Here is a 27,978-nt window from a genome sequence, read left to right as displayed (position 1 = left end):
GCTGTCACCCGCCAGTAAAAATCAGAAAGAAGAAGAAGAAAAACAGCACGTCAGAGGCGTGTTCGGAGAGGAACCGGGGGTTCTGAGAGGGACGGACTTTGACAGAACACCGGGTGTCAATCTGTCGGTCCGCCGCTAGCAGCCAGCAGGGTCCGGGCTTTGCACCGTCCTGATTCCTTGTGTGGTGTGTGTCGGGAGTTCGGTCGGCTCTCCGCGGTGTGATGGAACTGGACAGAATGGATGAAAATGACTGGAAATACCACGGAGAAGGAAACAAGAGCCTGGTGGTCTCCCATGTTCAGGTAAATAGGCTAAGGGTGCTGAAGTTAGCGTCTGATTCGAAGCTTTTTTTAAAAGGGCTAGTTCACTGTTTAGGGAACCTGGAGCATCCGGTCTACAACAAAATCCAAAGCAACTAGTTTGACCAAAGCTGAGAAAAATATTCTGCATTGATTATAGCTTCATCTAAGCAACGTTTACTATCTCAAACTTAATTTTGATTGTTGAAATTTCTATAAATAGTGATTTCAGAGTCTTCAGAACTGCCTTCGATCAAACATAGAACCTCCAAACTTAAGACTAAGTACATTTGGTCTGGGAATAAATATTGTTTAGAATTTTTCTACACTGCTTGGGAAGTATTAAATTGCTTTAAATTTGATTGAGTCTCGAAAAAGAGAATAATCTTAGAGAATTAAATCTCCAGGTTTATTTCTCTAACACCTGACATAAAAAGCAAAATTCAGAATTACTTTAAGAAAATACTTAAAGTTATTTTCTATATTTCAAACATGAGCTCAGTTATTGTTTAAGTTAACATTGCAGAAGTTTTAGTAAACTTGACATTTTAGTCCTTTTTTATGTGTAGCTTTTTCTTTGTTCTAATACAAAACTCAGTATTACTAAACATCATGTTACATTGACAGACATGAACCCGCCAATTAAAACTTTAATATTCTTGGAAACTGTATTAAATAGTTGCTGTTGCCTTTTCAGATTTGACATCTACTGTTCCATCTCGAAAACACATCCGTGTTGATTCTGGACTCATGTTTCATGAAAACAAACATACTTAAATTTGTCCTTTTATCATATTTCACAAGTAGATTATATGTTTTATAAATGAGATTTTTTTTTGACAGATCACCAGTTCTTATGTTTATGCAGGAATCTTTAAGTATTTCAGATTTTTGAAAGTTTAGGGTCTTTAAAAGCTGTGGACTAGCCCTTTACGGAAGCTTCGAATCGAAGGCTAACTTCACCCTCGTCCGCTGTAACGGTTGAAGCTAGTTAAGTCATGTAAACAGCTTCTTACAACGGAATAACAACACTTTTATTTATTTTATTACATCACAATCTTGTTTAAATGTGTCAGCGGGCAGATTAATTGAGAGTTTGACATATTTTAGATTAAAAAAACCAAAGTATCGGGGTTGTTGGGAAGCTAACGAACTTAGCATCAGTGTTTCCATCAGCTGCTGATGGAAATGATTTAATAGGCCTGTTCTTACTTTTATCTGACATTAAAACCGACATTTATTTCCCAATAGAGTGTTTTTTATGGTCTGGTTCTTGTGTGTCTGAGCAGTCGGAACCGTTCAGAGACTGACCATGTTGTTGAGCAATAAGTGCAGAAGACTATGAGTCATATCAGAACTGGACCTGAATCATTGGGAACCGGTTTGGTCCGTCTACTGTTGTTCAGATGAAGGACCTTATGATGCATTCACGGTCAGAAGGGTTTAAAAGTTACAGACATGTTCTGGGATTAACTGACAGTTCATGGTGTCTAAATTAAAATAAAAAAAGAAGTGCCTGCTGGTTCTGGCCCATCTGGTTTAGAAGGCGAAGTGAGCTGTTCAGATCCCTCTGTTCCTCTTTTTTTGAACAATGTTTTGCATTTAAACATGTTATGTTTAGTAACCCATTAAACTCTGTAGTAAAATTGGGCTCAGCAGGAATAATAGTCTGCTTTTTATATTTTTCACATCTTTTGTTTCTGAAGTTCAAACAGGTTGAATTGGATCATCTTTAATCCCGCTCCGAAGCTGATTGAAGTTCATTCTGGTTTCAAACAGACACTGTGGTTCTACTTCTGTTTTAACTGACAGGAAATATGTTCCTGCTGAAAACCTCTAACCACTGTTGTCTCGAGGAAATGTTTGGGACACGTTCATGAAAACGTGTTCCTAACCTTCGATACATTCCCTTTCAAACGCACGTATGAGGAAAAGAGAAAAACAAAACATATATTTCTGCTTTATTTTTAATTATGTCAGTTTTGATCCTAGTTTTTAGACAAACATAAAAAAGAATAAACTACAATTCTATAAATCTCCTTACCAATATAATATCTTCATGTAGCATTTAGCATTCATGATATCTTCTATCATTTATCGGGATAAATTTCTTAACATGATAAAAAATTTAATTGTAGTTATAAAATTCAGTTAATTATGTTAATTTTACTACACAGTTTTCTCATTGAGAGTATCAATAAATTTGAAAATATGATTAATTGCGGTTAATGTGATCAGTTTAGTGACACAAATAAAACTTTATGTAACTAGGGGCCAATGAAGCATATTACAATATTTGTGTTTTTGGAGCTATGAATGCACCATATGCCACTTAAAGTTACCTAAAAAAGTAACAATAAAAAAAGTTGTTATTGTTGCTTTTATCGTTATCACAATAGAATACAAAAATATGATAAACATTAAATTCATAATATCGTTTATGTTCCTAAAAATCCCCAAATATCACTGCAACTCATGTGATATGGGCCACTGAGTTTCATGTAACAATGTTGGCAAAATATGTATTTATTAAAAAAAATTTAAATAAAATTCTTTTGCCCCTCTCAACAAACTGGCGCCCTGCTGATGTAATCCTGTTCTACCCTGTGGCCCAACTGGACCCTGTGGTTGTCAGGGGAAACGGTCCTGTGTGCTTTGGATGTTTCTCTCCTGCAGCTCACTTCAGAAAACATCTGAAACATGCGAAGCGTTGTGCCTGAGGACCCAATGAGGGAACGCTGCTCTAACATGAGCTGCGTTTCTCACGCCTGTTTGAAACCAGGCGGCCATTTGTTTCTGAAACAAATGGACCGACAGCCGGCTGCTTTCGTTGAACTCAGACCTGAGGAACCTGACAACTAACATTCTCTGTTTCTGGCTTTAAAAGGCCAGAATTAGACCTTAATTTGCATTTAGTTAGGTGTTGTATTCATATATATGGAGGATCAAAACTGACATAAGTAAAAATAAAAGCAGAAATATATTTATTTTTCTTATACATATGTTTTCATCAAGATATATATATATATATTTCGGCTTATTTTTAATGATGACAATATTGGTCCTCCTCTAACCTGTTAGAAGTTAATAAAAAACATTAATAAATAAATTAATAATTATAATAAATGCATAACCACAGTTGAAGAATTGAAGTTAGTTAAAAAAATATGTCGCAAAACATAATAATAGTAAATAAAAACAATCAAATTAAAAAAGTGAAGTTGTAAAGTTTAAAAATATATAAGTAGCAAAGGATAATAACAAAAATTAGTAAATATAAACAATAACATCAAAATAGAAGTAAAGTTATTAAAGTAAAAAAAAAACAGAAACAAAATTAAAAAAAATAAATGAGTGTATTTGTTAGAAATGTAAAAAGAAATAGTAATAATAATAATGAAATAAAATAATATTAAAAGATGAAAGGTGTTGAGGGGATCCGATTTGGTGGCCTTAGGATCTCATCTCTGCTTTTTGCAGACGATGTGGTCCTTTTGGCTTCATCAGATCGTGATCTGCAGCTCTCGCTGGAGCGGTTCGCAGCCGAGTGTGACGCGGCCGGGATGAGGATCAGTGCCTCCAAATCCGAGGCCATGGTCTTGAGCCGGAAAAGGGTAGAGTGCCTTCTCCGGGTCAGGGGGGGTGTCCTGCCCCAAGTGGAGGAGTTTAAGTATCTCGGGATCTTGTTCACGAATGGGGGAAGAAGGGAGCGGGAGATCGACAGGCGGATTGGCGCAGCGTCTGCTGTCAAGCGGGCGCTGTACCGGTCCGTCGTGGTGAAGAGAGAGCTGAGCCAAAAAGCGAAGCTCTCGATTTACCGGTCGATCTACGTTCCCACCCTCATCTATGGTCATGAGCTTTGGGTCATGACCGAAAGAACGAGATCGCGGATACAAGCGGCCGAAATGGGTTTTCTCCGTAGGGTGGCTGGGCTCTCCCTTAGAGATAGGGTGAGAAGCTCAGTCATCCGGGAGGGACTCAGAGTAGAGCCGCTGCTCCTTCACATCGAGAGGAGCCAGTTGAGGTGGCTCGGGCATCTGGTCAGGATGCCTCCTAGACGCCTCCCTGGTGAGGTGTTCCGGGCACGTCCCACCGGGAGGAGGCCCCGGGGAAGACCCAGGACACGCTGGAGGGACTATGTCTCTCGGCTGGCCTGGGAACGCCTCGGGATTCCCCCGGAGGAGCTAGAAGAAGTGGCTGGGGAGAGGGAAGTCTGGGCCTCCCTTCTGAAGCTGCTACCCCCGCGACCCGACCTCGGATAAGCGGAAGAAGATGGATGGATGGATGGATGGATAAAAGATGAAATGAAATAAAAGAAGAAGTGGAGTTGTGAAAGTGGGATGTGAGCCCGTTAGGCCCAGGTTTGAAGTCACCACTAGTTCCTGAGAAAGGAAGTTGGGGCCGGGTGGCTCGGTGTGAAACTACGTCCCAGCAGATGGTTTTAGCTTCATGTTGGAGAGTTTCTCTGTTTTTGTTTTTTACGCCAGGTGAATCTCACCTGGAGTCAGGTTTCTTTATGCTGTGTTGCTGGTGATTAATGTGAGAACAAAGAGTTCAGGAAGAGAAAGTTTGCGTTTATCTGGATTTACCTGGCTGTTTCTAAACTGATTGGACCTCCAGCTGTGTTGCTTACTGGTTTCCAGTAGGGTTAAACTGGGATGTTTGTTCTGGGAACATTTTCCCAGCAGGTTTCTGGTGGTGTTGAATCCTCATCCAGCCCCAAGCTGCAGGTCCAGGTTTTCCCATGACACTCCCAGGTGTTGTGAAATCGGGTCTTTGTGTGTAAAACGGGCGTACATGTCAGAACCTGCCTGAGGATCCGCCTGGAAATGCTCCATCACGGCGCTCCGGATGGGATTATGTCAGACATGCCTTCTGCTGCTGGTGTTTTTCCACTATGTTTATCACCAACATTTCACCTTATAGACCTGACATGATGAACAATACCAGACCTTTCACCTGCACGGTTACCTTCAGTCATCTTACAAACCACATCTCAATGTATCTGGGTTAACAAACCCTGAGTAGAAGGCAGATACTCTGAATAAACCTACATACCTGCATATTTTTCGGCAATGGAATTTAGTCCTGGACAATAAGTCAATAACAAGATATATTGCAATAGAAACACGATCAGTATCAATGGACTCAGCACTGAACTTTGATTCAGAACCGCACAGAATCCTGGGAGATGTAGGCAGAGGCTTTATCCGCTCATCCTCTCTCAATCGAGGATGGTGTGGAATCAACCAACTCACTCACTCTTTGGTTACCTAGCAACAACTCGTTGAGTAACTCTCGCAGCAGCAGTTTCATGTTTTGCCAATGTGCCTCATAACTGCTTAAAAATAAACAACTGCATGTTGTGAAAACTGTGGATAAAACCGGAAAGGTCAGACCATCAGTTTGGCAGACATTTAAAACCAGTAAGCTAATCAATAATTATAAATCAACTGATATAAAACCCTTCTATCGTAATACGTTTTTCAGCCATACTGTCTAATGGAGTTAGACATTTTAATTACGCCACAAGGAGAATATCAAAACATATTTAAGAAGAAAAGCTGTTTGCTTAGCATAGCAGGGACTAAGTAAAGGGGTGAGTTTGATTAGCAGACATTTATTTATATACTCAATGCTATGCCTGTTTAACGTCTAAAAAAAAGCTAAATCAGCTTTCATTTAGTTTGTTGAACTTGGCTAATTGTAAAAACCAACCTCCAAGCCGATGCTACCTGTTCTGCTGGATTTGCCTCCTGCACTGTGCTGAGCTCAAAGCTAAGCTGCACTTCATACCAGGTGGTGGTGGTACCACACTAATAAATTATTTCTTGATCCTCCAGAAAAACAGAAAAATACATAGGAGAGCGGAGAAGTTAGTTAAGTGTCTGTAGTTTGGAGCAAAGTCGTGCCAGACTTTTCGTTGTCCGTCATTTTAATTAACAGTGTCAAAAAAAAAAAAGTCATTTATTTTTACCCATAAATTATTAAAATCCTAATGACATTTAATTGCATTACGCTGTCATTCTAATAAAAGCAGATTTCTACAAGCTGAACAGATAATCCACGTCCTGCCACCATCAAGCTTGTGCGACTGATGGGAGCGGAACGGTGTCGCATTTATCGTGTATTTCAATGCTCTTCAAATGCGAAACAATCTGTATTTCTCCATTTATGATTTGCCTTAAAAAGAGGAGCTGTTCTAAATAAAATAAATTTGTTTTCATAAGTTATTGTGTGACGTATAAGTACCAACTTGTTGACGTGGTATTGGTGTCAGCAAGTACCTAAACTCAAGCACTGTTCACATCTGGTTGGTGTTTTTAAAAAACAAATGAGGAAGTCAAAGCTGTGATGAAAAGGAACAACACAGCTGAGCTGCTAACCTGTCAGCAGGTTAGGACATTATTCTGTGCTAAGACTTAATTATGTATTCAAGTCACGCAGGATGCTGTTACCCAGAGGGCAGTTTTTGTTGGAAAAATGCCTAAAACTCTCTGGCTGGGCTGATTTCCTTGTTATGTTTGAAATAAAATATTATAATGGGATTTTTAAAATTGTTCAAATGGTGACAAAGACCAATAGTGACTGACCGTCTACAGCGGACATCATCAGTCCGGAGTAACTTAACCCTTTGGGAGGCTGCTGTCCATGGTGCTGGACAGTCAGGATCTCTCTGTTAAACTTTATGATTTATTAACAATAATGATCTTTATTGTCCACAAATGCATGTGGAAATTTGCCTTTGGCTTCACATGGTGGTGAAAAATATTACAAAATAAAAAGTCTCACAGCAGAGTCACAAACCAGCAATGGACACAATATCACGTCTGAATAACGGTCAACAACTCAGGAACATTATTGCATTTAGGATGAATGAGTTCTTATAGATGTTCTTGGTTGCACTTATTGTTTTATAACACTAAATTACCCAAATAGGCAATGACTCAGTCACTCAAAATTTGTTGAGCCTCTTTTTGTTGTTTTTTAATTATTTTGTTGTGTTTTTCAGTAACTGTTAAGTTTCTAATCCTGGTGAGTGACAACAAATAAGGGACATTGCTCCTGATAGTCCGGTAGATTTGGTTTGATTTGAGACCAAAGGTGCAACATCTGCTCAATTTCCAGCTGCTGTGGTTCTCTTTTTCTCTGCTCTGAGTCAAATCAGCCAAACCCTTTGAGCAACCTCTTCCCCTCCTCGCCTGCGGAGGCGCTGCATCAAATGCAGAAATTGGAGTGGTGTCAGATTTTAGCGGTAGGAGGATATTTTTTCCCACGACTCATTTCTTCTACTAGCTCTAGGCTAGCACATTTGTCTTGGTTGTCTTCTTACTCAGAATGCCTTGCACTGTAGTCCACTTCCTGCTTTTGGTCCAGTTGGTGCTCACATATGCATTCAAATCAAATCAAAGTTCACTTCAACCAAACCCAGAGCTTGAATTTGTTTAGAGGCATCAGTCACAAGTTAGAGTCCCGGCCCTATGACCTTTGCCCCCTGACCTTTGTCAATCTCTCCCACCCCACTTTCCTGTCTGACAACTGTCAAATAAAGGCCACTAGAGCTGACAAAACCCAAATCAGCCCTGCTCAACATCCAGAAACAGGACCCAACCAGAACCAGATCAGTACTGTCTTCTTTCTGCTGCAGGGAGGCTGAAAGATTATCTGTAGTAAAATAAATCAGGCTCATTGCGTTTAGAAGAACGGTTCTGCTGCTTCAGGCTGGTTCTGCTGATGAGAGTCGGACTCTTATGTTTGAATCCTAACTGGACTTCTCTCTGTTCCTGCAGCACTGCAGAGTTTTACGTCTCCTCAAGTATCCAGCAGAAGACTCTGAGAACCCTCCTCAGGTAAAGCTGCTGTTTGTTCTTCTGATCAGAACCACTTTGTTCTGGAAAGTTCTGATTTGTTCATGTTGTTCCAAAATGCTAGATCTGTCTCTGTTGTACAGACCAGAATCAGAACAAACTTCTCTGGTTTCATGTCAGAATCAACAAAATATTTCTGTTAGCTAAAAGCCTCAATCATAAGAGAAAATGTCAGAGATTATTTTATTCTGAAGTTTACATACAAAATGATTACTGTTTCATTAACTAATGAGGGAAAGCCCAGAGGATGATGTCACGGCTTTGGAAACTTCTGATTGGTTAACTGAGACATATAAGTTATTGGAGACTCACCTCCAGTTTCTAGATGCTTGAAAGAGCCTCATTCATCTGTTCAAAGTATGATAGCAAAGAAAGACATGATGCAAATGTCCAACCATCATACGGATCAGGAAGAGACGGGTTCTGATCCAAAATGGGCCGCTCAGCGAGTAAGAAGCCATTACTCCAAAAGAAACATAAAAAAACAGTTTGCAGATGACCTCCCTTCATGCAAAATTGACACTTTTAATGCAACCTTGCATTAAAATGGTCATTATTTACCAAAAAGCACTTCTTGACAAAAATAATAGACATTCATAGAGAGTCCTTCATGTTGATGATATAAGATCTTTTATTTGTCATTATGTATCAAGAACTTAACAAAACTGGAGGTGACTTGAGTTTTGTCACTCTTTTGCACATCCCTTCAAATAAAGTGACACCAAAATTTTTTACGATAAATAATAAACAATATGATGAATGCCCATCCCTGGCTCGCTGGTTCCGACTGTGTTCTGACCCGCAGAACCAGAACATTCAGTTGAAACGGAAACAGTTTTCAGTTCCAGTTTCTCTGCAGCTGCATCTGCAGTTCAGTGTTTCTTCTTCTTCTTATCCTTTATTTGCATGAAGCCCGGCGCTGATTTTACTTTCATCAGACCTCATTTCCCTTCATTATCCTTCTCATGTTCTGCCGGACCCGCCTGGTGTCGGCTGGAGCGCCGTTTGCGGGTGAGGTCATCGGGGGACAGGTGGCTCTGCCCCCTGGTGGACGGTTTGACGCCAGCACTGACAGCAGGATCTTGTGTTGCAGACGGCGGAGCAGGCCTTCAGGCAGATCCAGAACATCGTGGACTTCACCTCCAATGTCATAAGCTGCCTGCTGGGGGAAAAGTTTGTCCACAGTGGGGTAATATGCACAATTTTTACAAATCATCAATCATATTAAAAAAAAGAAAAGACATAAAAAGCCCCTAATTTCACAGTGAAAACTGATTTAACTGTCATTATTTTTGGAAGAGTCCACAGAGTCCTGTTTAGATAACTTTTGTTAGTTAACTTTTGTTATCAAACAGATAACAAAAGTTATCTGTTTAACGAGACAGAGCAGATCATCCGGCTGGTTATGGTTCAGATCTGTGGGTGTGTTCAAGGTGGGGCACAGGGGCCTTTTGTGGTCCGTGGGCTGATTTTCTGCAGCCCCTTGTAAGCAGTTAGAAAATGTGCATATTTGATTCTCCTGAGCCAGGAGGGTCAAAAATGCATCATCTATTGTGTTTAATCTGGTAATATTACGACTTTATCCTCCTAATATTACTTTTTCTTCTCCTAAAATTACAACTTTATTCTCTTAGATTTATGACTTTATTCTCCTAAAATTATGATTTTATTCTTAAAGTTACGACTTTATTCTGGCAATATTATGATTTTACTCTGTTAATTTAAAGATATCTCCTAGTCTTGCCCTAATACTCTGTTGTATTTTGACCATTGAGGCTTTCAGCCTGAATAATTTTGACTCACATGGTAAAAAGTTTGTACACCCTGACTGACGACATCAAGCTGCTCAGTGATGCTGCAAATCAGATTTATGTGGAAGTTCAGTTTGATGTTGAACTTGAAGTGTTGTGTCTTTATTTGGTCTGCAGGAAGTGGTCAGATTGCCGCTGGAGTTCGTTCGACAGTTATCCATCAAGATTCAGCATCAGAGGCCAGGTGAGACCTCAGAACCCGACGGGGGCCCGTTTGGACCTTGATCAGGACCTGAACCCACACTCTGTGTTTCTGTTTCAGCGTGGCGCTGTGATAAAGTCATGGACATCTACAGCGGCTGCGCTCTGTGTCTGCCCAACCTGACGTCTCCGACCCTTCACCAGCCCACGCCGACCCCGCCCCTCTGCATCGAAATCAAGGTGCGACTCGCCGCCATGCTTCCCTCAGAGTGACGCTCTGTGGGTCGGAGCGTCATTCAGCAGCTAAACAGAAACAAAACTGAAGTTATTATCTTTGGACGAACGATCTAGAGTCAACTTAAGTTATTACAGCTGGAAACCAGCAATCAGGCTGACCTCTGACTTGAACCTTGAGAGCCACATAAAGACTGTTCCAAAGTTGGCCTTCTATCACCTGAAGAACATTTCCAGGATCAGAGGACGAATGTCTCGGCATTAGGGAAACTCATCCAGGCGTTTATCTTTAGTCACATTGATTACTGCAGCAGCGTCTTCACAGGTCTGACTAAAATGTCAGTCCTTCAGCTGCAGCTGATCCAGAACGCTGCTGCTGGTGTTCTGACTAAAACCAGGAACATAGAGCATATCACCCAGTTCTAAAGTCCTTCTACTGACAGACTTTAAAATACTGTTAGTAGGGCGTGCCGTGGTGGCGTAGTGGATAGCGCGCCCCATATTAGGAGGCCTTGAGTCCTCGAAGCGGCCGTCACGGGTTCGACTCCCGGACCCAACAATATTTGCCGCATGTCTTCCTCCCTCTCCTTCCCCGTTTCCTGTCAGCCTGCTGTCATATAAGGGACACAAAAGACCCCCTGGAGGGGTAAAAAAAATACTGTTAGTAGTTTATAAGCTACTGAATGGCTTTAATATCTGCTGCTGTTGGGTCAACCTTCCAGACCTCTTAGGTCTTCTGGTTCTGGTTCTGCTCTACTGCTGACACTTGACTAAATTTAATGCTTCATTTGTTGACTGTATGTTGTTTTTATGACTTTGTATTTTTGTGTTTTTGTGATGTAAAGCACTTTGAACTGACGAAATGGGCTCTCCAAATAAATTTGATTGATTCTGTTTTCAGCCTAAATGTGGCTTCCTGCCGTCCCCCAAACACGTCAGCAAGGACATCAAGACCAGAGTGTGTCGTTACTGCATGCACCAGCACTACAAGGTAGAGCCTGCAGGACACACACACACACACCCCGACACACACACAGACAGACACACACACACTCTGATGTTTGATCTGCCTCGGCCTGTGGTGAATCAACGCCTCTGTTCTGAGACATGCAGAATGCAAAGCTGTATCACTCTGATCTAAAAACAAAAGCTGCTCTGTTTGTTTCTGAGCTGGTTCCTCTGAGGAAAGCTCCAGAAGAATGTAAACATGTTTCTCCTGTCAGATGGAGAACGTCCTCAGATCATCTTTCATTCTGCTCTGATGGACAGAAAATCCTCCTGACAGAAGTCAGACAGGTTTTACTGCATCTTCCTCAATAAACCACAAGACCTGTTCTGAAAGAATGCTGAGATCTAGTGGTAAAGATGCAAATAACAACCAGCTGAGCATCAGAACATTTGAATCTGATGTTGAAGATAAAATGACTGAGTTTAGTTTAAAAGGTTTATTAGAGTTAAAAACAAAAGAAGAAGCAATTATCCACTTATCAGAGTTCTGAAAAAATGAAAAACTAAATAATGTCCAGGGGCCCAGGAGAGATGTTTCAGCTAAAGAGCAGAGCAGAACCAGGTCACTGGACCAGTAGGACCAGTTAGAGTTCTGTTCTGGTTCTGGTTTCTCACCAGCATCTCTGCTGTTTCGGTCTCACCTGTTCAGGTGGCCAACGGGAAGTGGAAGAGACGCAGCCTGTACTGTCCCCTGGACCTGTTCTCAGGGTGAGTTCACTGACGATGCATTCGCTGTCCCATGGGTTTTCAGGGAACCGTCCCGTCTTTTTGTTCTGCATTCTGTCGCAGTCTGATTTCTTCTTCTTTTGTGCAGAAACAAACAGAGAATGCACTTCGCCATCAGACACCTGATAGAAGAACCTCAGAATAACCTCAAAGTATTTAAGGTATGAAGCCAAACTTTGTTTCTCTGATGTTCCTGGTCCTTCGTGTTTTAATAAATCATGTTTTTAAGCTGTTTTCTTCTATTGTTTCCAGCTAACTTTACTGATTGTGTTTTGTTTTTATTCCAACTGGACTAACAGCTGGTTCTGGGTTTCAGGGTGGTCAGTGTATCTACAGCAGTAAGGAGGGTAGTGACGAGTCGCCCGACACAAACTCTCTGCTGCATCACCTCAGACCTTACTTCCTGCGTGGAAACAACCGCGTCAACGGTCACATGACCACCAAAGCCGTCCTGAACGACTTCATACAGGTGAAGCAGCGGTCCAGTATGGCTCTGCCTGAAGCTGCTGGTGTTGGTCTGCGTTAACAGCTGGTTTTGTGTCTGAAGGTCCTGGGGAACGCCCTGCTGAGCGCTGCAGGAGGAGACGGAGGTCAGGTGACCGACAGGACAGGAGAGGGGCGGAGCTTCTGCGAGGCCAGTCTGTTTAACAGGGAGCGGATTCGCCACGGTCAGTTTGTTCTCAAACATCATCAGAACTTGTTCCTTTAAAACTGCAGAGTGTAACATTTCTAAAAAATTATTTTTACATATTTGTTAAATTTATCTCCTCCACCTCCCTACTTACCATCTGAACAAATGCACCAAAACCAACCAATCAGAGCCCAGAGGCGGGTCGTAGCGTTGTCAATCATCCTTAAGAAACAATTCACTGCTACAGGAAAATTGTTTATCCACCGTCATCGGTGGCCATGCTAACTAGTCCTTAGCATTCACAACAGGCCATGCTAGCTGCAGAGAATGAGCAGCGCTGCACAAGATTGTGATTGACAGCCTAAGACTGTCAATCAAAGTCTCCAGGCTCTGATTGGTTGTTTCTAGTTAGCACTGGGAGAACTGGGAGAAGGCAGAGGAGCCTGATTTTATCACATATTATCTGTTTCATACAATAAATTACTAAAAAATAATTGATTTATTAAAGTCACAGACTGCAGCTTGAAGCAGATTATTTTTATTGTTTTGGTTTTTCTGAACTTTAAATTTTAAACACAATCAGTATGATCACAAGATAAAATCAACATTGATCAAACCAACAGTTAACATTGGAAACAATGTGTGATCTGTAAGAGTTGATTCATACATTTCAGAAATGCATTATATGGGTCAGCGTTGCCATGGCAATACGTGGAGACACCTGTTATTCTTCATCTCTGATCTTCTGTCAAGATTATTGCAGAGCAAACCTCAGCGTTAACCCAAACGATATGCATATCAAAACATGCAGCTCAGACTTGAGATGTGTGCATTCACTTCTACCAGCATTTTGAGTTACCATGGTGACGTAAACAGCCAATAATGCTCCCAAAATGTCTAACAGGAATGAATTTAGTCTGGTAACGAGGCGATCATCAGGGCTTTGCTGTGTCATCTTGCTTTCACCTAGAAACAAAGTTTTACTTTTTATTTGTAGAGAAATCTGTGTTCTGTTCAAAGGTGAAGGTGAATTTTCTTTATATGCTGTGGATTTTCCAAATTTATTATTAAAGCAACACAAACGTACCTGTCAGAATGGAAACAACAGAGTGGAAGAAGAGTTTGGTTTTTTTTGACAGGGAATCCAGTTTTTTAACACGCAATTAGTAACAGTTATGTTAAGTAATTTATTATTAATGAAATAATTTATGAAGTTAGTTTCTTTAGTTAATTGGGGCACTATCAGATTACCTGGAATCACTAGATAAACATGCTAGTATAGACCTGATGCACATTGGGACTAGCTCAACCACAAAACCTTTGGTTCTGGTCCGAGACGTTTCAAACAGGAGTTTAGTTCAGATTTTAGTTTGGTTCCTCCAAAGGTTTTGGTTCTGCAGCATCTTCCAGGTCCTGATGTTACAGATAAAACAGAGGAGCAGACTTTCTGATGAAATTCTCTGGAACCGGACCTGAAACCAGAACCATTTCCAGGTTGATTTAATGAACCTGTCTCTCTGTGATGCAGGATCTCAAGGTTTACCCACCAACAACATTTTGTCCAGAATCCTTCAGACTCAGATGTTGGACTCGTTGGACATCGAAGGACTTTATCCTCTGTACTGCCGAGTGGAGCAACACCTGCAGGACTTCCCCAAGGACAGGTAGAACCCGGCCAACCAGAACCAGAAGGAAAACCTGTCCCTACAGGTAGACCTGGACTCTTACATCTCTGTCTGTCTGCATCAGGACCGGCCTCCAGATAGACGGACCGTACGACCAGAACTTCTTGGAGAAAGTGCAGAAATGTTTGATGGAGGACGACGACTCTGTGGAGTACGCTGCTGCCAAGGTCAGATGGTTACCAGTTCTCCCAGTAACACAGACACAATGGAACAATTTTCTCTTTATTTTCACACTTGAAGCCAACTTCCAGTTTTGCTCTTTAAACAAAGATCAACAACAATGTTCTAAACCCAGAATGTTTCCATGATGATGAGAAGCAGAGATGAAGTCAGACAGAAACTCTTTATTGATGCTGGACAGATTTTAAGTGTCAAACACTCCAGCACTAACAGTTTTATCCTCCAGATCAATGTTCTAGGTTTTTTTATAGACTTTCTCCACACCACAGGATAAACTAAATGGTTTCATTCAACTAAAGACCTGCTGAGACGATAGAATGAAAACCTCAGAGTTTTTTTCTGCAGTGTTTATTGGTCTGCTCTGATCGATAAGGTTTTATTAAGCTCAGCGCGGTGAAGGAATATTGTAATTATAATGTTTATTATGATGATTCTTCCGTCAAATAAACTGGGTTTTTGGAGAACATGCTTGAACACTCACCAAACATGACGGTCACATCAGGCCTGCGTGAAATGTAAGTATTTTAAGGTCATTGCAAAACTCGCAATAGAAATGGCTCAACAGCGCCACCTGGCAACATTCAAAACACCCTGCGCATTGACCTTAGTTTATTGTAGAGGCATGAACATCACAACACTTCTACAATTTCCCAAGACGTACAGAGATGTCTCTGACAGCCATGTTTTACACCCAACACAGAGAAAATACTGAAGATTATCCTGTTTCACCCTGTTTGTGATCTCAGATTGAAACTGCATTCACTAACTGTTGATAACCACACATAATGTGTGCCTACAGGAAGTCCAGCAGCCTACAGGATGCTGCTGGACTCGCATTGAGTCTATTTGGAAGATTTGTCAAATGCGCCCCCTAGTGGACGGGAGCGGGAAAGTGTTTATGATAGGTGGTGGTTGCCATGAGGCCGGGGCGGCGCAGAGCTGCGAGGGCCGTATGAGGCTGCTTGCAGCTGTAATTTGAACTTACGTTCTTCATACTGAGAACATCAGAGCTGCTGTTTCATCACTGAGATATTCATTGGCAGGATTTTTACTATATTATCAGTGGCGATGAATGGAAACATCTTGTCGTTCTCTGCCAGAGAAGGACAGCTCTCCTCCGTCCCAGTCCAGATTCACTCTGACCCTCTGGAGTCTTTTCTGGACAGAAATGAATATGAGAGGAGCTGATGGAGTACATGCTGAGTATTTACTTTCATATAACCCGATACCCAACCAGCCAAATGCTCTGTCTCCCTTCCTCTGGACAGACTCTGCTGACACACCAAGTTCCCAGTCTTCATTGTCTCCAACCTCAACATCCCAGCTGTGGTTCCCTGAGTTAAAACCCTCAGAGCTCAGAACAGAACACCACAAGTCATTAAACCTCTCTGGATTATAAGGAAGCTGCTGTTCCTCTCCATAAATCAAACCGGTCAGATCTTCAGACAGTTGGAGTCCTGGATTAGCAGTGTTTGGGTCCAGAACCAGAGGAGTGTAGGTCACCATGGTCTTCATGTTGCCCAGATGTTTGGCCTGGTCTATCAGAGCTCCTGAGGTCAGCACCAGGTTACAGGGAGGATCTTTGGTGAACGATGTGGTCTTACAAACTGGACACTCTCTTGCTGGTTTCTCTCTCCACCAGTACTTCAGACATTCCTTACAGAAGTTGTGGCTACATGACAGAACAACCGGATCCTTAAAGACGTCCTGACAGACCGGACAGCAGAGATCCTCCTCTGATCTGGAAGCCATTTTGTCTCTGAGTGAAGCTGAAAACACAGAAGGTCCAGTCAGTCACGGCTCCCTCCCTCCTCTACTAACTTCCCTCAAAGTGTTTTTGGTCCAACTCACCTGCAGTGTGAGCAGCTTGAAGCCTCAGAGTCTCTCTGCACGAACCAAAAGTCACAAGATGCTTCCTGCTTTGGTTCAAGTGTGTTGGGTCGTAGGCGGAGCTTAAATCTGATGAACTTGTGATGTTCCTTGTATTTGAGGCGTGCTTCACTCCAGAGTCTAGAATTCAACCTTTGATCAGAGCAGAAACTGTAATAAAGACAGTAGAATAAACTGATTTGTCATCTTGCTTCTCATTTAGGAATAATCAGCTGACCTCAGCAAAGTTCACATCTAAAGTAACATTGTTTTTTTATGCTTAAGGTTCTATTTAGTTTTTAGATCGGTGGCTGGTTTTAGTTTCTGATAAATAACTGATGACACCATCAACCTGCTGTTCAATCTTGTAAAAATTAGTAAGAACCGATTGGTTTTATGTCCTAGTTAATAAAATAACTTAATCACATTTGTAAGTCATCAGTACTTAGATCCACTCTGTCTGTTCCTGAAGTAAAACTCAGACACTCAGGATACAAATAGTTTTCTCAGGTTTTCTGTTGCTTTTCAGTCAGTTTTAATCCAGTTCTGTTATTTTTCTCTGCAGGTCCATCAGTACCGGATCGCCATGACAGCTAAGGACTGCTCCATCATGGTTACGCTGGTTCCCAGTAGTGAGGAAGAGGACGATGATGAAGAGTAAAACCTTAGTCTGTCTGTTAAATCAAAGCTGAGGCGTTTAGTCTGTAGCCTGAATGTTCTCTGATTTATTAATTCTAATGATGAAGATTGATCTGAGTGATTTTATTCATTCACAGAATGAACACAAACTTATGTCCAACGCAACTGGTTTTTAGCTACTGGAATACAGATAGTTTAGTTGATTAGGAGTGCAACAATACACAAAATTCACAGTTCAGTTCAGTGCTTTAGTGTCACGATTCAATTTTGGTTTTTTTTTAATACACATAAAACAATTTTGTCCACGACTTGGCATGAAAGCTAAAGTTATTCCAAACGGCAGATCTGAATGATGATGGTGGAGGAGCTTCGATATCAGGTATAGTAGAGGCAGTAGCCATGTTGCAGCTAGTTAGCCTTTCACTAGCCTGAATGCTCAGTGGATCTGCGCTCAATAATGCAGCCTAGGTGGAGTAGTCGAACCCAGAGCCATTGAGCCTTCAACACGGAGCGCATCTTCTTGATCAAATAATTTTAAAAAATTTGTATAGTGCTTACCGAACCAAGAGCATTGTACTGAACGGTTCATAACAGATATAAGTATTGTTGCACCTCAAGTAAAACACATCTATATTTATTTTTATATAGACCCGTTGCAGAACCAGGTCTATATAATAGCAAGGGAGATGGAAGTTAGTCGGTTATGCTAAAAAAAAAAGGTCAGTTATGCTAGCTTTACTCTGACCACTTTAACATATGAAGGTTCTGCAAATTCTTCGTGTTTCGGTTGAGTAAAAAAAAACCCCACACCAACTCAGACTGATCAGTAGAGCAGGTGTTTAAATGAGCTAATCAACCACCGCTGTGATAGTTTAACTACTGCTGCGGCAAATTAGCCACCACAGCGATCTCTTATTAATAATCGCAAAATAAACAACATGGAAACATAAAACTGCAACGTGTGTTTTTGTACCGTAGCCGACTCAGACGGCAAGAAAAAAGAAAATAGTTTTGGGTTGTTCTTCAGGGCTTTTCTGCGTTACTTTTCCTTCGCTGTGGCGCACTGCGCTAAATTATTAATTTCTACATCTCCCGGTTTCATTTATAACGGTTCTACCGCGTTGTGGTGGCTATGGACAGCAAGTTAAAGCATCGTCATTAACCCTCCTCTTCCTCCACAGCCTCTCCTCCCAGAAGCGTCTCAGGGACTTCAGACCTCAGGCCTTCTCCTCCTCCGTCTCCGTCCTGGATCTAGACCCCAAGCCGCTGGACAGCGTCCCCCGCCAGCTGCGTCTGGACCAGAAGATCGTCTCCTGTTACCTGAGGACGGGCGGTACCTTGCCCAACAGCTCCCTGCCGCCGCTGCCCAGCATCCTGGCGGCGGAGAGGGAGGAGCGGGCGCTGCGTTTCCAGGCTGTGTGAACGGACCGGTTCTGAGGTCAAGAGATCACCGCCCAGAGAGCAGTCTGACCGGAACCCAGCGCCGGTTCTGTCTTACTTCACCACAAACTCGCAGCTTCACTCTGACCTCTCCTGAAGCTGTTGTCATAGCAACGGGCTCTGATGCTCTGAGGTCGTCATCATCAAACACTGTCAGCAGGCGTCTGCTGAAACGCTTTAAAAGGTCAAATTAAAGGGTCGGTTGACCCCGACCAGAACCAGCAGAACCTCCTGGGTCGGTTGATTCTGGTCGCTGTATCCGGGCTCCAACAGAGCTGGGACAGAACCTCTGATGTTTCCACTGATAACAGGAAGGAATTTACTGTCAGGCAGCAACAGGACAGCCTTTTACTGGGTCCAGCTTCGGGTTGAGCCAGAACCTCCCAGCGACTGAGGAGAGCGGGTTTGGTTCTGTTTGTGCCGTACTGGACCGGACCGCTCACTAGAGCCAGAACAGATTTCAGTCTGGACGTTAAACAAACAGCAGCATTCAAAGGTTCTGATCCGGTTCCTTCCTCTCTCTGTTCTGGGTGTTCTGGTTCTGCAAGTCTTCCAGACGGTTCTTTTGGACTTTGGCTGATATTCAGTCCTTTTCAGTCCAACAGAACCTGGAGGACCTTATGGAGGTTCTGGAGAACCGCTGATCCAAACAGAGAAGAAGTAGTGAGGAAATGAGGACCGGTTGGATATCAGAAGGTTCTGAGGTCCGATTTCTGGACTGAAAGCTGCTCCAGAGTCCCACCGGACCCCTTCAGAATCGTTCTAGAACTCAGAGCGTTCGGCTGACCTGGACTCTGCTGTGAAGGTCCGATCTGACCTCCGACCTGCTGGTTTCTGTGCCAAACATGGCTGGTGCCGGTTCTGGAGGACGGTGATGGTGTGTTTGTTGAGGAAGCTAATTCTGTTACAGGTTGCGTTCCCCTGCAGCCCGACCCGTTCAACAGGTCTGGACAGATTCTGCTGGACCGGCCGGCAACGGCTTCAGAGAAACCGCTGACCTTTGACCTTGGTTCCTGTCGAAGGCGCTCTCTTTTTGCCAATCAGTAGCAGTGTGTCCTCACTGGAACCGCTCACTGATCACTGGATGTGCCCTGTCTGAACGGTGCCGCAGACTGGAAACGTTCCAGTTCAACTGGGAGGATTTTCAGGTTACGGCTCATAAACTGTACAATGTTGATAAAGTCGATCTGATGATGAAGCTGAGACGCTCCAAAGGTTTACAAACTCCTGTGAACATATCCACTTCCTGTGAGGGTAAAGCCGACTTTATTCACCTTTAATGTGACATTTATCCTGAAAGACTCACCTGGAACACAAACTAACCGCTTAGTGGGGAAAACAGAACCAATAAATCTGTAACAACCCAGTCAAGTTTACACACCCTCCAAATAGCAGGTTCTGGTCCAGTTCTAGCATTCGGGTGAATCTGATGAACCTGAAGTAAAGTTCAGCTGGGATCTTCCTCACATCTGCTCATGTTCCACAGGGTCTGACGGTATAAAGGTATCAGTCAGGAGAAGGGCACATCACACTGATCTGCTAGAAAACTGAAGGATTTTATTTTCCATCATCTCCTAGAGACCAAACATCCAGTCAGAACATTTAATGAATTATTCTATGGGAGGAAAACTACATAGTTTTAGAACGGCCTAGTTAAAGTCCAGACTGAAAATCAATGAGCTGAAGAGGCGAGTGAAGAATAGACTGGAGAACTTTTATAAAGCAGGCAGAATGACTCCCTGAAACCAAGACGGTTAGATTGAGGGTGTGAAAACGTATTCATGCAGGTTTTCCAGGATAAATGTCACATTAAATGTTTCCAGAACTTTCACCGCTCGACGTCTCGCCACTGCAGGAAGTGACTTTAACAGGGGTGTGAAAACTTTACAGCCCTGCTTTTAGAAAAGATGACTATTTCTGAAAACTAACAAACGATGATAGCAAAGGGGAACGTTCAGGTTGTTTAATACAAAAAGAAAAAATAAATGTTAAAAATAAATGACATATGAACAGTTTTAGTGAGATTTTTATGTTAAAAAATTAAAAAATATTTTAAACGTTCAGAAAATTGGATAAAAATGTGAAATCTGAAGATTTTTAGTTACATTTAGCTTCAGTTTCCTGTTGAAACTTAAAAATCTGAGCTGGAACCTGATTGGCCGGCTGCCTGAGCGCCTCCATTCGCTGAGGGTCATAGGTCATCAGCTCTGTGATTCCTGCAGACTGGAAATCAAAGCAACAGAAACTCTGAGGATGTAAAGGCCAAACAGCTGTCTGGTGTTTTCTACTGAAATCATTTTATTTTTGTAGATTTGAACCAACAAGCTCCGCTGGTTCTGCCGTCACAGTCACGCTCTTTGTATCAGAATAAACATTTGTACCGGACCGAACCCTGGTTTGTCTGCTCTCTGTGTGTTTGTCTGGTTCAGGGTTAGCAGCGCCCCCTGCAGGCTGACTGGGGAACCGCTGTATAAAAACCGCTTCACTAAGGTCAAATTTTCAGATTTCTATGTTTAATCTTAAGCAGAGTTGGGTTGTGACCGGTTACAATTACTTGAGTAAAAAAAATGCACTTTGAGTTTTTTTCCACTTTTTATTTGAGTAAAATTTCTGGATTTTCCAGCCACTTTGAGTAACTTCACTGAATAAAGAACAAATATGTTTTAACCAAAAATTCATCAGGTACAGACACATGCAGCTTTTGTTAAAGTTTCATAATTTTTTTTATTGAGAGAAATTGCTTTAGAAAACATTTCTTTTGCCGGATTATTTTTTGTTACATATGGATTATTTTCATTTTCGTAATTAAAATATCAAAAGTTCCACTTAACTTTATATTTTGGTCCATCTGATTATGTAATATGTAAAATATTAAATGATTAATAATTTGAGCAGTTACTTAGGATTTGAGTAGGACTTTACCAGATACTATTTTACTCTGGAGTCATTTTTTGGGTGGATACGTTTTACTTTTACTTAAGATTACCACTACTTCAACACATGTTTACTCAAGTACAATTTCTGGATACTCTGTCCACTTCTGATTAAAACACAACCGTTCTTGCATGTTTGTGTTACCCCGCACAGCCGTTTTGGATATGTGGCATCAAGCGTTTCTTTCCCGTTTTCACCAGGTTTCCGATTGTAAAGTAGTTTACTGCCCCCTATCTTTCAGGAGAATACTGCAACAATCTGCGCGTCAAGCATAAACTAACGCTTCCTGTCAAAAGAGCAACTGTAACTCAGCCTTTAATCTGAAGACGCTGATCTCATTAGAATCATCGATGATCCATGATGTTTGCTCCAATCTGATCCACCCTTCAGCAGCAAAGCAGTGGAGGTCAGGGGTCAAACAAAGAGAAGACAGAATGGATAATGAATGTTGATACTTTATTATAAACACTTTTTTGTGTGTGTTTGATTTCTGGATGGAAGCTATCCTCCACCCCATGTAAAATATGCTACAGCTACAGCTGCACAGATTGATTTTATTTACTGACCTGCTCATACAGCAGTGCTGTAATCATACCAATTCACAGGTAGGCAGTAGACACTGCAAGTTCTATTTTTGTCAGCAGGTGGGATTTTAGTTGGGTAGTAGTTACATTCACTTAATTACATTTACTTGAGTAACTTTTTCTGAGGAAAAAATACTTTTAGGAGTATTTTTAGGAGGAGTATGCTATACTTTATTATTTGAGTTATTTTATTATGAAGTATTGCTACTCTTACTTGAGTAAAATTTCGGGATTCTCAATCCACTGAGTAAATTCACTGAATGAAGAACAAACATGTTTTAACCAAAATTTCAACAGATACAGACACAAACGGGTGTTCTAACTATCTGTGCTACCCATAAACCTGTCCTACCCTAACACAACACGCTGTAGTTTTTGGTTTGTAAACATGACGGCAGCAGTTTTCATGTTTAGTCTAAAACAGCAGTTTTAGACGCGTAGCACGAATAGAAAGATATGGCTATCTACCTGTGCTACGATAGGAAAATCTGACGATAGTCAGAACACCGGATCGCCATGACAGCTAATCAATCAATCATCAAATCAAATTGTATTTGTATAGCACATTTCAGCAGCAAAGCATTTCAAAGTGCTTTACATCATAACAAACGCACACACAAAAAACACAAAATCATGCAACATAGACTCAACAATCAATACATTACATTAAGTCAAATGCCATCATTAAATTCGTAGTTGATTGTTTCAAATACAATTCTAAGCAGGTGGATTTTTAGTCAAGATATAAAGGAAGTCAGTGTTTCAGTTGCTTTACAGTTTTCTGGAAGTTTGTTCCAAATTTGTGGTGCATAGATGCTGAATACTACTTCTCCTCATTTGGTTCTGGGGAGCAGAACCAGAACCAGAACCAGAACCTGAGGGGTCTAGAAGGTTGATACAACAACAGCAGTTCTTGAATGTATTGTGGTGCTAAGCCGTTCAGTGATTTATAAACTAACAACAGTATTTTAAAGTCTATTCTTTGAGCTACAGGGAGCCAGTTTTAAAGTGGAGGGTCTTTAAGTTTATGTGCTCTATCTTCCTGGTTTTAGTCAGAACGCCAGCAGCAGCATTCTGGATCAGCTGCAGCTGTTTGATTGATTTGTTGGACAGACCTGTGAAGACGCTGTTGCAATAATCAATACGACTGAAGATAAACGCATGGATGAGTTTCTCTAGATCTGGCTGAGACATTAGTCCTTTAATCCTGGAAATGTTCTTCAGGTGATAGAAGGCCGACTTTGTAACTGTCTTTATGTGGCTCTGGAGGTTCAGGTCAGAGTCCATCACTACTCCCAGGTTTCGGGCTGATCGCTGGTTTTAGTTGTAATAACTGAAGCTGTGCATTGACTCTAGATCTATAATTCTAGTCTATAACTCTAGATCTATAACTCTAGATTGTTCCTCTTTAGGTCCAAAAATAATAACTTCAGTTTTGTTTCAGTTCAGCTGGAGAAAAGTTTGTTCTAAGCATTTATTCAGTGATTGGATGGGGTCAAAGGTCACCTGGTGACATCATAATGTAGAGCTGTGTGTCATCTGCGTAGTTATGGTAGTTAATCTTATTTCCTGTTATAACCTGAGCCAGTGGGAGCATATACACTCAACAAAAATATAAACGCAACACTTTTGTTTTTGCTCCCATTTTTCATGAGATGGACTCAAAAGATCTAAAATTCATTCCAGATAAACAATATTACCATTTCTTTCAAATGTTGTCCACAAATCTGTCTAAATGTTTGATAGTGAGCACTTCTGCTTTGCTGAGATAATCCAGCAAAGTAGATTATCTCAGCAAAGATAATCTGCTCATATGTGTGCCACATCAAGATGCTGATCTGACATCATGGTTAGTGCACAGGTGTACCATATACTGATTCCTGATTTACTGATGTTTGGGTGCTCCGCTGCCGAGTGGAGCAACACCTGCAGGACTTCCCCAAGGACAGGTAGAACCCGGCCAACCAGAACCAGAAGGAAAACCTGTCCCTACAGGTAGACCTGGACTCTTACGTCTCTGTCTGCGTCAGGACCGGCCTCCAGATAGACGAACCGTACGACCAGAACTTCCTGGAGAAAGTGCAGAAATGTTCGATGGAGGACGACAGCTCTGTGGAGTATGTTGCTGCTGGTTTCCAGTTCTCCCAGTAACACAGACACACTGGAACAGTTTACTTTTTATTTTCACACTTGAAACCAACTTCCAGTCTCATGAAAAAAAGTTTCTACCTTTTAACAAAGTCCTTCTCACCTCATATGAACAAAAAGATTATGTAACAGAAACTAAACCCAGAATGTTTCCATGTTGTGGAGCAGCAGACATGAAGTCAGACAGAAACGCTGAGAGTTATTGGTGCTAATCAGAAACTAAATGGTTTCATCCAACTAGCAATCTGTTGAGATGTACCTCAAGTAAACATGAAAACCTGTCATGTGATTTGTGATTTGATAAATATGGTTTCATTTAGACTTTGTGTTCTTCATGCTGAGAAGATCAGAGCTGCTGTTTGACCACAGAGATCTTCATTGGCAGGATTTTTATTTTATCATGAGTGTTGAAGAATGGAAACATCTTTTCAGTGAAGGTGTGTGTGAAGGTGTGTATGTGTGTGTTAGTGTCCAGATCAGAGAACGACAGCTTCCCTCCGTCCCAGTCCAGATTCACTCTGATCCTCTGGAGTTTCTTCTGGACTGAGAGAAATGTGAAAGCAGCTGATGGAGAACATGCTGAGTGTTTACCTTTACTGAACCCTAAAACCAACAATCCAGACTCTATGTCTCCCTTCCTCTGGACAGATTCTGCAAACACACCAAGCATCCAGTCTTCACTGTGTCCAACATCAACATCCCAGCTGTGGTTCCCTGAGTTAAAACCCTCAGAGCTCAGAACAGAACGGCATGACTTGAACCTCTCTGGATTATAAGGAAGCTTCTTCATCTCTCCTACTGTCCAACTGGTCAGATCTTCAGACAGGAAGAGTCTTGACCCAGCCGTGTTTGGGTCCAGAACCAGAGGCGTGTAGGTCACCATGTTCTTCATGTTGCTCCAGATGTTGAAGGCCAGGTTGCCCAGATGTTTGGCCTGGTCTATCAGAGCTCCTGAGGGCAGCTGTGGATCCTCCAGCAGGGGGCAGCGCTGGACTCTTTCCACTGCAGCCTTGTAGTTGTGCAGGAATGAGACGTCTTCAGCTCTCAGCTCCTCCTCTGTGGCTCTGACTGTGTCTGAAAGAGCTGCTATCTCTCTGCTCAGAGCCTCCATCTTCTCCTTCATCATCCCTCTCTTCTGCTCCTCTTCCTCCCTCAGTGCAGCCAGCCTGGCCTCCTCTTCCTCTGCTAGAAACTGATGAAGCTTCTTAAACTCCTCAACAATCTGCCTCTCTGTGTGTCGGGCCTGGACCTTCATGTGTTCTGTTGTCTGATCAAACTTTTCTTTAACTTCCTTCTTCAGCTCCAGTTTCTTCTTTAAAGGCTCCAGAAATGTTTTCAGATTCTCTCTGTGATCCTGAGCAGCTTCATCGATGGGTCTGAATCTGTGGTTGATGTGTTTTTTTGAATCTCTGCAGATGGAGCAAATTGATTCCAGGTGGTCCAGACAGAAGAGTTTGAGTTTCTCAGAGTGCAGACTGCAGAGACCCTCTGAAACATTTTGGTCTCGCTGCTTTAAGAATAATTCACAGAGTCTCTTCAGAGTCAGACTAACTGGAGGATCTTTGGTGAATGATATGGTCTTACAAACTGGACACTCTCTTGCTGGTTTCTCTCTCCACCAGTTCTTCAGACATTCCTTACAGAAGCTGTGGCTACATGACAGAACAACCGGATCCATAAAGACGTCCTGACAGACCGGACAGCAGAGATCCTCCTCTGATCTGGAAGCCATTTTGTCTCTGAGTGAAGCTGAAAACACAGCAGACAGAACGTTAAACCAGGAAGTCAGTTTTCATCTTGCAGAAACATCATTCACTTACTTTCACTTTGATTTCCTGATTTTTCTTTTTGCAGGCGTCTGTTTCAGTGTCGCAGTCTCCCTGCTCTCTCTCTGCTCTCTTTGTTCAGCGTTAGTTTGCTCTGAACAGGTAAAGAGGTTTTGTGAAACAAGTGATCCTCAGTGTGCTTTCTCGATTAGTTTTTTTTTCTCTCTAAACTGTTTCCTGCTGTTTTGACTTTGAGACAAAGATGTAGTGCCCTCTATAGAATTTCCTGTTTTTCTGCAGTTTCAGAAAACAAGAAATGCTCTTTCAAACCGCAAAAATGTAATAAATTGTTCCGCACTTTGCAACATCTAAAAGTATGATTCTGATTTCCATCAAAACATAGGTTTTGTGAACTGAAATTAGTTTGTATATATAAAAAATATATATATCAAATTTTGTCTCAAGTTATTTATTAAACTTGCAGCTGATGATGGAAAACAGTGTGATCTTTAGCACAGGAAGTAGGTTCTAAATTTCTAATGGAACCAAACCAAATCTGAAAGGTCCACTGTACTGTCTTTCTTTGCAGTCATTCAGCTTTGACTGAACTCTCAGGATAATCTTCTTAAGTCAATGCTGCCATCTTCTTCCACTGTTCTCTTCCTTCAGACTGGTGTTCTTCATCCTTTAGTTACTTCAATACCATCCCAAATATTTAGAAGCAAGAACCGCAAGACAATACTTGTAGTTTACTGGTTTATTCAGAGCTATAGATTAGATACCTACAGTTTAGATTAACCTACAATTTAAACTGATAAATATCATCAGCGTGGTGACAGGTTTTATGAAGCTCTGCCTATGTCGACAGAAGTGTGTTGAGACCCAGGAGAAACAGTGGATCCAGACCTTCTTCTTCACAAACCAGAGCAACAGTTTTTTGAACTAAACTCCTAACTCCATACTCTGAGAGGCTAGCACTTGCTCAGCTCTCCATCCAACGGGTGCTGAGATTCCTAAACATGTTGAGTTTTACCTTGATCAGGATCTATTGGAAATCTATTTAGCTCAAGGAAGACTCAACTTGTTTCTGATGGCCCACATCTGAGTGCCTCACCCCATGTCCTCAGCTTTGTACCATTCTTGGCCGTTCGATATGTCTTTACTCAATCCAACTTTCATTAGTCTGCTGTCCAGTTGGTTTAGTCTTTGACTTAGCAAGCGTACCGTACGGGGACCTTACATGGGTTGGACCTGGGCATGGATATGTAGGCCCTAGTAGATTTTTATGTGGGGTAATGGGACAAAACTGTGGAACATCTTAATAGACAATGTGGTTACTATGTCACTTTCAATCTTTTCACTGTATGTCAAAAGCAAAAGCTGCAAGAGCAAGATTATAAAAACTTGGAAAAAAATTACCCGAGATATCAGATTGATGGCCTTTGCCAAGGCAATTGTTAGTCAGCTGGCCTGTATTGGATTTGATATAAGGTCAATTGCATAAGCTTTTCTTTCCACAAAAGGAAAAGCTCTCCTTGGACGGTGACCTCATCTTGGAGGTCACCAAGGTGTATTGTATTTGAACCTAAAACATGCTCGCTATATGATCTCTGTGTCTGGCTCATTTACTAACAACGACATGACACTAGCCTTCCAGAGGACCAGGGCATTGCCATTAAAAATAATACTTCAAAGCTTTATTTTTTAAACCAGTTCAGTATTGTTCTAGCTAAACTTTGAACCCCTACCATTTTTTCTATTTATTGTTTTACACTGGAACAGTCCAGTCCAGTCCAGTCTGGATGTCTTCTAACACTTTTGTGACATCATCTGTTTTAAATGTGCGCCATGTAATGTATACGTAAACTCATCTTCCATCCATCCATCCATCCATCTTCTTCCGCTTATCCGAGGTCGGGTCGCGGGGGTAGCAACTTCAGAAGGGAGGCCCAGACTTCCCTCTCCCCGGCCACTTCTTCTAGCTCCTCCGGGGGAATCCCGAGGCGTTCCCAGGC

At 41.8% G+C, this 27,978-nt stretch overlaps 2 protein-coding genes across 3 annotated transcripts; one reads left to right on the top strand and one right to left on the bottom strand.

The window, feature by feature from the left end:
- The first annotated feature begins 70 nt into the window (after nt 1–70).
- Nucleotides 71–20,923, top strand: ippk (inositol 1,3,4,5,6-pentakisphosphate 2-kinase). Of its 2 annotated transcripts, XM_032549981.1 has the most exons (14): nt 71–302; nt 8,090–8,149; nt 9,261–9,356; nt 10,096–10,162; nt 10,241–10,359; nt 11,255–11,344; nt 12,011–12,069; nt 12,176–12,248; nt 12,404–12,556; nt 12,635–12,755; nt 14,247–14,382; nt 14,468–14,570; nt 17,018–17,109; nt 18,273–20,923. In XM_032549981.1, exons 1-14 carry the CDS (start codon nt 222–224, stop codon nt 18,511–18,513), a joined length of 1,491 nt encoding a protein of 496 aa, XP_032405872.1. In that variant the 5' UTR covers nt 71–221; the 3' UTR covers nt 18,514–20,923. The 2 variants fall into 2 exon arrangements, with proteins under 2 accessions (XP_032405872.1, XP_032405873.1); XM_032549982.1 differs by lacking the exons at nt 71–302; nt 8,090–8,149 and adding an exon at nt 8,191–9,178.
- Nucleotides 20,924–24,214: 3,291 nt separating this feature from the next.
- On the bottom strand, nt 24,215–26,326 carry LOC116709797 (nuclear factor 7, ovary-like). Its single transcript, XM_032548451.1, has 2 exons — nt 26,018–26,326; nt 24,215–25,946 (listed from the first exon to the last, which is right to left on the bottom strand). The coding sequence occupies exon 2, from the start codon at nt 25,927–25,929 to the stop codon at nt 24,544–24,546; it is 1,386 nt and encodes a 461-aa protein (XP_032404342.1). The 5' UTR covers nt 25,930–25,946; nt 26,018–26,326; the 3' UTR covers nt 24,215–24,543.
- Nucleotides 26,327–27,978: the final 1,652 nt, after the last annotated feature.

This window comes from Xiphophorus hellerii, chromosome 20, assembly GCF_003331165.1.
Source record: "Xiphophorus hellerii strain 12219 chromosome 20, Xiphophorus_hellerii-4.1, whole genome shotgun sequence".
In the NCBI taxonomy this organism is placed as follows: Eukaryota; Metazoa; Chordata; class Actinopteri; order Cyprinodontiformes; family Poeciliidae; genus Xiphophorus; species Xiphophorus hellerii.
The sequence above is the reverse complement of the archived record's forward strand: the minus strand, read 5'-3'. Positions and strand labels throughout refer to the sequence as shown.